Here is a 13,598-nt window from a genome sequence, read left to right on the forward strand (position 1 = left end):
GAAGAAAGGAAGAAAAAGGAGAAGAAAGGAAGAAAAAGGAGAATAAGAAGAGGAGGAGAAGAAAAGAAGAAAAAGGAGAATAAGAAGAGGAGGAGAGGAGAAGAAGAGGAAAAATAGAAGAAGAGGAGAGGAGAAGTAGTAGAAGAATAGGAGAAGTAGAAGTAGAAGAAGAGGAGAAGTAGAAGTAGAAGAAGAAGTATAAGAAGAGGACAAATAGAAGAAGAGGAAAAATTAGTTTAAGGTTACAAGAAGAAGAACTATTTTTTTGTCATTTAATTTTGCTATTGTATAGTGTATATGCTTAAGTGTTAATAGTGTTTCTTAGATTATTGCTTAATTTTGCTATTGTATATGCTTAAGTGTTAATAGTTTAATTTTTCTATTGTATATGCTTAAGTGTTAATAGTTTATTTTTAGCAAGAAAATTAATAGAACTAGTTTAATTTTGCTATTGTATATGCTTAAGTGTCCGGGACTGGGCTCCGCCCGGCTGGTATTTTAGAGTTTAGGTTCTAGCCAAGACCCGGGACTAATGGTCCTCCTATATAAAACGAGCCTTCGAAGTTTCCAACCCCTCTTATATAGTTTGTTAGTTTATTAGTTAATCAAATGTCCGTTTTTTGCAGAACTATGGATCCACATATCAGGAACCTCGAAGAGGAAGAACTTCTCGAAGATATAATCAAAGACGGCCCCGACGTTGAACCAGCTGAATCTCCGACGTCATATCTAAACGACTCCGGATATAGAATGGAGGTCGAGCGACACGAAGATGAAGCCGATGGGGCAGGAGATAGGTCCAATGATGGAGAAGGTGATAGCTCCACTGATGGAGAAGCCGGTGGAGAAGCCGGTGAAGAAATAATAAAGTCCGGCAAGGTATACATATGAAGTTCAACAATCACTTGTAATATGTGAAAAATATTGGAGATAGCTCTATATTGTATACATATACATTCATTTGACGAATGTTTCTCCCTCTTAGGCCTCCACATCGAGCAAATCTACGAAACGAGGCCCGACTAGAAAGTTGGATGCACGGACGCATTACACCTTTGAGGTGATAATGCCTACGGGTGAACCCAAGCTTCCTAAGAATGTTGCTGACACATTGAAGAAGCAATGCAGAGTTCTCGTTAGGGATCACGTCCCGATCAGCGTTCGGGAGTGGAACAAGCGCAAAGGGGCAGCTGATAGTGACTATGTCGCCGAAAGGTACAAAGATAATCTTTGGAATGATCTCATGTCACATTTCAACCTGCCAGAATGTGAGAATGAAGACGCCGTAGACAAACTGAGGGCCAAAGTCAAGCAGTGGACTCTAAAGAAGATGGCCGAACTGTTCCGTAGCTGGAAGAAGAAGCTATGGAAAAACTATCTGAAGACAAAGAAAGTGCCAGTATTCGAGGGGTATCTAGCCAAGCAGGCGAATCACTGGAAGGAATTTCAAGAGTACAAGGAGTCAGAAGATGCCCAGGCATTATCAGAAAAGAACAAGATAAATGCCGACAAGAAGAAATATCACCACAAGCTGGGGCCAGGGAGCTATGAGACTGCCATCCCAAAGTGGGAAAAGAAAGAGCAAGATCTGATAGATAAAGGCATCGTACCTGAACCACTCCGTGATGAGTGGGAATTGAGAGCAAGAAATTGGTTCCTTGCGCATGATGGGTCGTACGACGAAAAAACAGGGGACCGCATCTGCAATGACAATCTTAGGATACCCAGGGAGAATTGGGTAAGGATAGTGAAAGAAATTAAGGAGGGACAAAGAAAGTTCACTGCAGATAGAGATAAAGATTTGCTCACACTGGTCCTCGGCAATGACGAACATGGAGGACGAACGCGAGGCTTCGGTCCATCTTACCCGTGGTGGCTTGGGTTTGCCAGAGACCAAGACACTTACAGAAGCCGAGAGAGAGCAAAGAAGCGGCAGCAGGATGAGGAGAATGACAAGTTCAACCAGTTGCTTGCCAGGATTAACGAGCAACAGAAGCAGATTGATGAGCTTAGAGGAGTACCGCGCCAGGAAGATCCCGCACTTGATATTACCGGCGCCCCATCTAAGCGGAAAAGCAGCGTGGCTGAATCTGAGGCCCCGCCCGACGATGAACGAAGAATGATAGAGGGCGGTCCCGGCTACCCCGTGGATGGAATCAAGGATTCAACATCATGTGAACTTCATCAGAAATTCAAGAACATATCCATGAAGGTGGCCGTCGGACAAGCTTTACCTTCTGGCCCTAATGCACGCTGGCATGGCCGTGAGATTCCAGCTGGCTTTGCTAAAGTCGGGGTGGATGAAATCATGACGGGGTTTAATGATATGGAGCTTGACATAGCTGGACCCGAAGATGAGAGGACACTCGGAGAAGTACTGGGTGGAGTCATCCTATGGGACAAGAACTACATCAAGCTTCCAGGCTCGGCCCCAAGGACAACACCGCCTCCGAGTCGTCGCAGGTCACCTACACCTCCATTACCTCCAAGCCCTCCACATGACGTCGGCCAGCACAACACGAGTCCATCTCGATCACCGCCGCCGGACTTGGGTCGTCCGTCTCCGCCCCTGCCCGCTCCGGATACAAACCCTGAGCCTGCGACGGATACAAAGCGGGAGCGTGCCACCAAGAACGCTCCGCCGCTGCCCGCTCCGGATACAAACCCTGAGCCTGCCACGGATACAAAGCGGGAGCGTGCCACCAAGAACGCTCCGCCGCCGCCCGCTCCGGATACAAACCCTGAGCCTGCCACGGATACAAAGCGGGAGCGTGCCACCAAGAACGCTCCGCCACCGCCCGCTCCGGATACAAAGCCTGAGCCTGTCACGGATACAACGCGGGAGCGTGCCACCAAGAACGCAACGCCGCCGCCCGCTCCGGATACAAAGCCTGAGCCTGCCACGGATACAAAGCGGGAGCGTGCCACCAAGAACGCTCCGCCGCCGCCCACTCCGGATACAAAGCCTGAGCCTGCCACGGATACAAAGCGGGAGCGTGCCACCAAGAACGCAACGCCGCCGCCCGCTCCGGATACAAAGCCTGAGCCTGCCACGGATACAAAGCAGGAGCGTGCCACCAAGAATGCAAAGCCGACGATTCCTAAGCCACAGAGCACCCCAAAGCGCAAACGGTCGCCCCTCCCAAAGGTACGTCATGCTAATCTTCCTATCGGACGTTATGGTCGTACCCCCGAGGAAAACGCCAGGATAGCAAAGGAACATCATGATACGCAGATGAAAAAGAAGGAACCCGAGCCCCGCCCGGAATACACCTAGAAGCAAATAGCATTTGAAAAATACTTCACACGACCCTTCCATCACAGTATGACTTATACCATAAGCCTGATGACTATACACGCACATTGCAGAAGGAAGTGAAAAAGAGAAGATCTCGATCACCGCCGCCGGACTTGGGTCGTCCGTCTCCGCCGCCGCCCGCTCCGGATACTAAGCGGGAGCGTGCCACCAAGAACGCTCCGCCGACGATTCCTAAGCCACAGAGCACCCCAAAGCGCAAACGGTCGCCCCTCCCAAAGGTACGTCTGCTAATCTTCCTATCAGACCTTATGACTTACACCATAAGCCTGATGACTATACACGCACATTGCAGAAGGAAGTGAAAAAGAGCAGTTCAACTACAAGCAAGAAAAAATCAGACGTTCCTCAGCTTGGACAACAGGCCAAACAGTCGATCCCACCCCTCAAGGTGTTAACCGAGAATGTTCCCCCTCCGGTGCAGGGGCTAGCTTTAGAAAGAGCAAAGGAGTTGGCGGCTCAATGTGGTATCTCGGTTGAAGAATTGCTGTCTTCCCAAGACGACAAGATACCCAAGGCTGTGGTAGCCCCTAAGCCAAAGTTTGTCATGGGTGAGCCTTTGGTCAGCAAAGATGATCTCCCAACAAATATGCGTTACTTGCATACATGGTACTTAAGTGAATCAAAGAAGGGGAGAACGATGATCGTGCTGAGTGTGCCACGGGAGTACTACGGCCGCCCCGAAGAAATCCATATCAACTTTGATGAACTCTTCCAGATGTACAATGCCGACGCCCTCGAAAAATCGCTTATGAGTTGCTATTGTCTGTAAGTTTTTCAATTCGTTGTCTACATATAACTTGTTTAGTTATTTCAATTCATTGTCTATATATAACTTGTACTCTATTATGCAGAATGAAGATTCTGGATTGTAAAAGTAAGAGCATCATAAATATTGGGTTTATTGACCCAGATAAAATACATATAGCGACGCTAACTAATTATCCCAAGGAGACGGGGAAAACCTTCTAAGGTTTCTAACAGATCAAAATTTCTGTGACCACATACTGTTTCCATACAACTTCAAGTGAGGGTCTTTACTCTGTTGTGTCCATTCACCTATAAGTGTAATTGATAAGTTATTGACATGTATATATATATATATATATATATATATATATATATATATATATATATATATATATATGTGTGTGTGTGCAGCTTTCATTGGATTCTGTTGGACATTCAAATTGATAAGGGAAGAATTGATGCCTTCGACCCATTATCGAGACCCTTGGAACAGTTCCAAAGCCTGGAGGACATGCTCCAAGGGTAATTTTAATCATTCTTGCGCTCTATCGGTCTCTTTCGATGATTTTATGATATATCAATTAATGAAAAACTTAGCAAATCATTATCCTTGTCGGGCAGGGTTTGGAAGCGGTTCAAGTGCGTGACTCCCGGTAACTTTCCTGAGAAGCTGACCTTTAGAGCGGCTCAGGTAAGTAGTAGTATGATATACTTCTATTAATTTTCAATACATTTATGATGCTAGATTATTATTTTGATTTTATATATTCTATTCTCGTAAAGTGCGACCAGCAGCCACGAGGAACGCATCTATGCGGATACTATGTTTGCGAGACCATTCGCACGTTTACCTGTGAGCTCAAGGATCACAGATTCGACGTAAGCAATGAACATTCACACCTCCATTTTTACCCGTTATTCTTTGTTATCATGATTGATATTCGTATTCATCTCCTCTTCTTATATAGCACACGGCCATGAGGACGAAGGTCCTACCAAAGCAACGCGCGATTGCTGTTGCAGAGGAGCTTGCGGGATTTCTAAGGACGGAAGCTATAGATGACAAAGGACGATTTAGTGTAGCTAGGGGCCATTACTGATGTTCGTCCATGTAATCGAATAGACGGGCTCTAGTTTCGATAATTCAGATCTGCATATAATTGTATATATATGCTCGCTTGTAAGATAAGTTAATCTTATATATATACGCATAATTGTTTCTATTTAAATTATATGAAAACTAATTCCCGAAAACCAAACGAGGCATCACGTTAATCTCCCGAACACCTAAACCCTAAAACCTAAAACCCAAAAATAATTTCATTAAAAAAAAACCCAAAAACCAGCAAAATCTGAAAATCTTTAGTCCCGGCCCGTGTAACGAACCAGGACTAAAGGTCCTGCCCGTGGGGCGCTACGAGGCGCCCACGTGGAGCACCTTTAGTCCCGGCTTGTAAAAGGGCCGGGACGAAAAGGTTAGGCCTTTAGTCCCGCCCCTTTAGTCCCGGTTGATGAACCGGGACTAAAGCCCCTTACGGGTCGGGGCTATAGGCCCTGTCCCCACTAGTGTCCGTACAGCATATCGTTCCTAGAGCACTATCGTCATGTGAGCGATATCACTTCTTGATTCCACATGGTAATATAAATGAGAAATGTTTTTGTACGACACGTCGGGCCGAGTGATTTGGCCGGTTACACGTCGAGCGTTGGATTAAACACGATCTAACCAATCATTTGTTTTTTCTACCACATATTTTTCTCATGTGAACCTTATCTCTTCCGCGGTGCTCCGCCTCGCCTTCTCCGTCGTAGCCTTAGCAGCTTCGACCAGTCCTTCCTGTTGGAGTACGCCCACACAAGCCTTTGCACCCACGTAGCTCTCTCCCTCAACTCTCTCTCTGTAACCAATTCTCCTGGTCATATGCGTCCTTATCGCATGCACTAGCTTAGTGGAGTTAGTTGCGGTAGTAGTTGAGTTAGTGGCTGCACCTGCGTGTGCTTGTACTGGTATATATGTAATATCTCCATTGATTGAATATAGTGCGATTCCAATCACCTCTGTGATCTTCCTCCTTTCATGGTATCAGATACCGTCTTCTTCCTCATCACATCCGCTCACTCCCTGTGATGGACATCTTCTCCGATCAAAACTCCTCCCACTCCTCGAACCCTTTCGCCGACGATGCCGCACCCTACATCCACCCCCAGTTCTCCACCATCCTTAATTTGAACCCCAACCTATATGTCCCTGTGCACCTCCAGCAGGACCCACCCAACTTCACCACGTGGAACTCCTTCTTCAACGCCCTCCTTTGCTCCTACGCGCTCATGGACCACGTTGACGGCTCCATCGACGCACGCCGCCGCCGCTCCGACTCCTGCTGGACCCAGATCGACTGGAGCATTGTCCGGTGGCTGTATCTCACTGTCTCCGAGGAGATCATGGCGACCATCCAGCATGACGATGAGACGGCGCTTTCCCTATGGAAGGTGATCCGGTCTCTTTTCCTCGACAACCGCGCTCAACGCGGCTGCCTGGCGCTCGAGGCCTTCCACACTATCCGGCAAGGGCATCTCTCCACCGGCGAATACTGCACCCGCCTCAAGGTTTTGGCGGACACTCTCCGAGACTGCGCCATGCCCGTGGACGACCGTGGCATGGTCTCCAATCTGGTACGTGGGACCAGCAACAAATTCTCTCATGCCGTCTCGCAGATGACGTACGATGACTCGAAGCTTCCCACGTTCATCCAAGCGCGCACATATCTGCTGCGTGAGGAGCGCCGCATCGACAACGCCGCTGCCTCCGAGTCCGCCACCGCCCTGTTCGCCGGCGGAGCCCCGGCACCCTCTCCACCGGCTCCTGCTCCGCAGCCGGCTCCTACGCCCGCCCAGACGAGCGTGCCCAGCCCTGGCGGCTCTCGTCAACGGAAACGCTCACGCAAGGGGGTCCATACCGGCGACGGACAGCCTGGTGCCGGCGGCCACTCCACTGGCGCTCCCGTGGCGCCCCCGCCCACAGCGCCTGCCTTCGGCGGCTACGGCGGCTACAACCCCTAGACTGGGGTCGTCCAGGCCTGGCTGATGCCGTTTCATCCCCTCCCTCGCCCGCCGGGTGCTGGCGTACTGGGCCCTCACCCTACGGTGGCCCAGGGCATGCTCGCATCCACGTACAGTGCCCCGCCTGCTCCTTCGCCAGTCCAGGCGCCGGCCACGCCGGGCAATCCTTGGGACTACGCTGCCCTCCACACCGCGCTGAATCAGCTGTCCCAACAGCCCTACACCAGCGGCGGCGATTGGTTTCTTGACACTGGCGCCACCTCCCACATGACGCCCAGTCCCGGTATGCTTCAATCTTCCACCCCCTGTTCATCTCTCCCTAGCATCACAGTCGGTAATGGTGCTTCTCTTCCCGTGTCCTTTACTGGTTCGACCTCCATCCCTACCTCCTCCCAACCCCTTCATCTCTCCAATGTTTTAGTTTCCGATCAACTCATTACAAATCTTATTTCTGTCCGTGCACTTACCCGTGTAATTTTGTGTCCGTGGAATTTGATCCTTTTGGTTTCTCTGTCAAGGATCTCTTCACACGAACGGTACTTCTCTGATGTAACAGCCACGGTGACCTCTACTCACTTCGTTCGAGCTCCAGCCGCGCCTCCCCGACCGTCCTCTGCGCCTCGTCGGCCTCCACTGATCGCTCGCACCAACGCCTTGGCCACCCGGGTCGAGCCGTGCTTTCCACTTTGCTTTCTTCTTCAGCTATCCCCTGTAATAAAACGCAAGCTCATACCTGCCATGTCTGCCAAATAGGAAAAAATGTTAGACTTCCTTTTTCTCCTTCCCCTCATATTGCTTCTGCTCCATTTGAATTATTGCATTGTGATGTTTGGACCTCACCCGTTCTTAGTAACTCTGGCTTCAATTATTTTCTTGTTGACCATACACACTATGCCTGGACCTTCCCATTACGCAAGAAATCTGATGTATATGAGCTCCTCATTACCCTCCACGCCTATGTTGCTACTCAGTTCCAACGACCTGTTCGTGCTTTCCGTACTGACAGTGGCAAAGAGTTTGATAACAAAGCTTTCCGCGCTTTTCTCGCCTCTAACGACATCGACTTTCAGCTGTCTTGTCCGTATGCTTCTGCCCAAAATGGCCGCGCCGAGCGAATCATCCGGACGCTCACCGAAGGCATGCATGCTCTTCTCTTCCACGCCTCCATGCCACCACGGTTTTGGCCGGACGCTCTCGCCACTGCCACTTAGCTGCTTAATCGCCGGCCGTGTCGTCCCCGCCAACGAGTCACCCCGTTCGAGCTCCTCCACGGCGCCGCCCCATCCCTCTCTCACTTGCGTGTTTTTGGGTGTTTGTGCTATCCCAATACCACCGCCACCGCGCCTCATAAACTGGCTCCGCGCTCCGTTGCCTGTGTATTTCTCGGATACCCGCCTGATCATGCATGTTACAAATGCTTTGATCCACTCTCCGGACGGGTCTTCCTCTCCAGGAGCGTCTTCTTCGACGAGCTCGTCTTCCCTTTTGCGCAGGTGGTCTCGCCGTCTCCACCACCCTCTTGCGTGCCGGCTCTCATGGGTGACCAGCCACAACCCTCATCGTCACCACCAGTGGCCCGACAGCGCATGGCTCCGCCCATGCCCACACCAGCCTCTTCACCACTGATGGCTACCCCGACTTCTGCATCTCGTCGGTCCACTGGGCCATCAACCCCGGCCACCTCGACCGCTCATGCGGCTGGTTCGGGTGCCAGCGAACCACCTTGCTCTCCTCCGGCTGGTTCGGCTGGCTCGGATGGTTCGGCTTCGCCCATGATGAGTTCGCCTAACCCACCAGGCTCTTCTCCCACCTCAGCCGCATCCGCATCTGCCGCCGATCCTGCCGGACCATTTCCTGGTCACCCCATGCGTACCCGGTCCAAGGCGGGCGTCCATTGCCGCAACACGCGGTATGATGATGACTACGTCCTCACTGCAGTCACCGCTCCCTCGCCGTTGCCATCATCTGTGCGGGTTGCCTTGCATGACCCTCATTGGAAAGCGGCCATGCAAGAGGAGTATGACACACTCGTGGCCAACTGTACATGGCGCTTGGTGCCTCGTCCCCCCGGTGCGCATGTGATTACCGGCAAATGGGTATTTCGGCACAAACTTCTTCCTGATGGTGCTCTCGATCGTTACAAGGCCAGGTGGGTCGTTCGCGGGTTCTCTCAGCGCCCCGGTATCGACTACACCGACACATTCTCGCCCGTCGTCATACCTGCCTCCATCCGTCTCGTACTTCAGCTCGCGGCGTCGCGCTCATGGCCGGTTCACCAGCTCGACGTGAAGAACGCGTTCCTTCACGGCGACCTCTCTGAGCACGTCTACTGTCAACAGCCTGCCAGCTTCATCGACCCCTCGCACCCCACTGACGTGTGCCTGTTGTCCAAATCACTTTACGGTTTGAAACAGGCTCCGCGCGCGTGGTTTCAGAAGTTCAGCGGTTGTCTTCAGGACCTCGGCTTCGCCGCCACGCGATCCGATGCTTCTCTGTGGCCGCGGCACCGCGTACCTCCTCCTTTATGTCGACGACATTATACTGACGGCCTCGTCCACGACACTACTACATCACATCATCGGGCGCCTCCACCACTCTGTTGCTCTCAAAGACTTGGGTCCTCTCAAGTTCTTTCTTGGCATACAAGTGCAACGCTCTTCACATGGCTTCTTTCTTCATCAAGGCCGGTACGCTGAAGAGTTGTTACAGCGCGCCGACATGACGGACTGTCGGCCTGCGCCCACTCCCGTTGACACAAAGCCAAAAGCTTCTACCACGGATGATGCCTTGGCTGACGATGCTTCCACCTATCGGAGCATAGTCGGGGCATTGCAATACCTCACGCTGACACGGCCCGACATCACCTATGCCATTCAGCAGGTATGCTTGCATATGCACGTGCCCCGCCAGCCACATTGGACGATGGTGAAGCGGATCCTTCGCTATGTTCGTGGGACGACTTCACACGGTCTCTCCATCACCGCCTCTTCGCCGTCCGAGCTCATCGTCTACACGGACGCCGATTGGGCCGGCTGCCCCGACACGCGTCGGTCCACGTCGGGCTACTGCGTGTTCCTTGGTGGTTCGCTGCTCTCCTGGTCGTCCAAGCGACAACCTACAGTGTCTCGGTCCAGTGTGGAGGCCGAGTATTGGGCCGTCGCCGAGTGCTGCTGGGTACGCCAACTTCTGCATGAGCTTCACGTCAACCTCGCCAAGGCTACACTGGTGTACTGCGACAATGTCTCCGCCGTCTACCTCGCACAAAATCCAGTTCATCATCGGCGGACAAAACATATTGAACTTGACATCCACTTTGTGCGGGAGAAGGTCGCCTTGGGTCACGTCCGCGTTCTGCACGTTCTGACATCGCAACAGTTCGCAGACATCATGACGAAGGGCCTTCCCTTTGCCGCATTTGATGAGTTCAAGGCCAGTCTTTGCGTCTCCGATGGCGCCGCTGTGACTGCGGGGGGTGTTGGAGCACGCCCACACAAGCCGTTGCACCCACGTAGCTCTCTCCCTCAACTCTCTCTCTGTAACCAATTCTCCTGGTCATATGCGTGCTTATCGCATGCACTAGCTTAGTGGAGTTAGTTGCGGCAGTAGTTGAGTTAGTGGCTGCACCTGCGTGTGCTTGTACTGGTATATATGTAATATCTCCATTGATTGAATACAGTGCGATTCCAATCACCTCTGTGATCTTCCTCCTTTCACTTCCTTCGCACCTTGCGCTGCACCTCCTCCATGGGGACGCTGCTCCCATGGATCGTCACCCCGAGGCACTGCTACGACATGGCGCCATGGCCTTTGAGCTCACAGGTCAAGGCCGCCATGGCTTACGAGCTCGGGGCGAACAGAGACGGAGGAAAACTACGAGCTGCTGTGGGTGCCATGGCCTATAAGCTTGGGGTGGATGACGACAGGGACGACTATGAGCTGCTATTGACGACATCGTCGAGCATTTTGGTACGGGGAGAATCTCATCGGAGCTGGGAGCACAACCGACACCTCCCATGTTACAACTGGTGTTCCAAAAAGCTGCCACAGGCACCGCAAAAAGCTGCAACTAGCGACGTCAAATGCTGGAACCGACCAGCGTCATAGCAAAAAGCTACAACCGGCTTTCAAAAAAGCTTCAACCGACGTCCCAAAAAGCTTCAACGACAACAAATGCCAGGGCTGGTTACTGTTAATACCAAAAATTGATGCAACCGCATTGCAAAAAGTTACAACCGGCATCGCAAAAAGCTTCAACCAGCAATGAAGGAAATCATGGCCGAACGTTGATGAAAGCTGCAAGCGGCCAAAAAAAAGCTTCAACCGGCGAACGAGGGAGCTTCATCCACGACCAGGAGATGCTACAACCATGGTCGGCATTACTGGAGCGGTTGCGGAGATGCTTCAACGATGGATGGTCTTTGCTGGATGGCCAGCGTTGCAGGAGGGAGAAAGGAAGGAGGAAGACGCTGGGAAGAGGGACGGCGTGCAGCACCAGTGAGCCAACGAGCGGCGCGACGGGAGCTGCAAGTGGGAGGTCGTGCGGGAGCGACTAGCAAGCAGGCGCCGCGTGAGAAGAAGAAGACGCCTTGCGAAATTAATCGTACGATTACGGATGTTCGGATCGTGCGGCTGCCAGACGGCCGGCCGAAAGTTTTGGGCCGGCGCAGAGTACTCGTCAGTATAAATTGATTCACAAGGAAACTAATGCAAGGCCACACAATAGGTATGCTGCAAGAACTGTGTACGACTTGAGCTTTGATAACAAGTAGCAAAGGTGTACCACGTCACATATTACGGGTGCGCAATTACGAGGTAGTTAAGATATTTTCTCTGAGAGGTTTGTTTAAATATGTACGAAATCAATACCAAAGAATATCATTCCTTTTAATGCAAGGTAGACTCCTGCTTTTCGTTATCATTTCCCCTTCTTATCTCTGTTATTTCTTTCAATGATTTTCTACAAAACCATTTTAATTGCTTCACCTTTTATTGACTTGTCAAATAAAAATATGTTTTCTATGGTAAACCAATAAATTCTTAAAATTGCATTAATATGGAAGCATAAATCACAGTCTAGCATACTAGAATATTGCAAACTTAACGTAACTCAGATGGTTAGATTTCTTGTTGTGGAACGAACCCACCAAGGCTCAAGTCCCTTTTGTGGTCGCATTTTCTTGAATTTATTTCAGGTTTTTCGATAATGTGCGTTTGGTGGGAGAAGAAGTTTATGTCGACTACAAAGGCGTCCATGGCGACTATACGCTGGCTCAATTTCTTAAAGGTGTCCACATAGATAGGTTATGCGTGTCTGCGTTCATAGCGGTGAGTGTATGTGCTTAAGTATGAGCGTATGCATTTGTACCATGTTAAAAATACATACTAGAATATTTATATTCTGTTGTAACGCACCGATAGTTACCTAGTTAAGACAAAATGAAAGTGTCATTTTTGTTATAAGCAAAAGGAAGAGTAAATAAAGAATGCATATAATCCCAATATCAGGCGCGCATCATAAATGAAAAAAAAGGTAAGTCATCATGCATGGATATAGAAGAAAAAACAAAGAAATGGCTCAAATTAGGGACAAAAGACAGTATTATCAGTAAAGGTATGGCACATCCATAAATCTATTATAGTTTCCTCACATAAAAATCATGTTATGACTAGTTTTTATTTGTTTATGCGTGCAGTTCCATGGAAGAAGCAGGGGGACACTCGGGGTGACAGGTGGGGCATTTGTTCCTGCACTCATCCTCCGAACTGAAGCACTTTTTGTCCGGCAGAATGTCACAGCAGAAGCAGGTTTTCCAAAGGCCATCAGCATGACTACATCCCGCCTTGATGCAGAATTTTATGGAAAGCTTGCTCTCGTCTAGTGACGATGTCGTGTTGACCATAGTAGCTGCTCCGGCGGCACGATCCTCTAGGTAGGAGCTCCTTGTTCCAGCATCAAAACGACCTGTTAATTTGCATCAAATATCACATATGTGTATACATACTTCCATGGCTGAGAACTGCCCCTCCGTTCCATAATATAAGACCCTTTTGTAAACTATCATGTTGATGTATATGCTGCTTACACTGTGCTGTGACTGCAAGGTATCCGATGAACAGGAGGATTGCCACCGCGTAAACCAAGCCGCCGCCTCTCATGTTGGGTATTTGTTTACGGCCGCCGGGGCGCCAAGTGACCTAGCAAGATGAGAGTTGGACTGCGAGCGAGTTAATGGCAGCGGTGTAGCCTCGTGCTTGAATATATATAGATATCAGGATCGATTGTGAGATGCATAGCGATAGCATGGTAATTAATATTTTAGTTTTTTTTTTGGCAGTGGAGCAGGGTAATTGATATGTAGATCATATTAGTTTCACGACAACGAAATAAATTTGAGATCGATCGCACAATCAGCATATCTCTACTACTAAAAATGAGTTCGTAGCCATTTCGTTCATTTTGCACGCAACCATT

General features: G+C 50.1%; 1 protein-coding gene across 1 annotated transcript; it reads right to left on the reverse strand.

Moving 5' to 3' along the window:
* Positions 1-12,706: 12,706 nt before the first annotated feature.
* LOC123441192 lies at positions 12,707-13,370 on the reverse strand. Its single transcript, XM_045117693.1, has 2 exons — positions 13,210-13,370; positions 12,707-13,088 (listed from the first exon to the last, which is right to left on the reverse strand). Exons 1-2 carry the CDS (start codon positions 13,280-13,282, stop codon positions 12,808-12,810), a joined length of 354 nt encoding a protein of 117 aa, XP_044973628.1. The 5' UTR covers positions 13,283-13,370; the 3' UTR covers positions 12,707-12,807.
* Positions 13,371-13,598: the final 228 nt, after the last annotated feature.

Source organism: Hordeum vulgare, chromosome 3H (assembly GCF_904849725.1).
Source record: "Hordeum vulgare subsp. vulgare chromosome 3H, MorexV3_pseudomolecules_assembly, whole genome shotgun sequence".
In the NCBI taxonomy this organism is placed as follows: domain Eukaryota; kingdom Viridiplantae; phylum Streptophyta; class Magnoliopsida; order Poales; family Poaceae; genus Hordeum; species Hordeum vulgare.

Excerpts from the sequence above, each read along its gene's own strand:
- LOC123441192 (XM_045117693.1), bottom strand. The coding sequence starts at position 13,282 with ATGAGAGGCGGCGGCTTGGTTTACGCGGTGGCAATCCTCCTGTTCATC. Across the intron at positions 13,089-13,209 it reads CCTTGCAGTCACAGCACAGT|GTCGTTTTGATGCTGGAACA; the intron begins GTAAGCAGCATA and ends GCAAATTAACAG.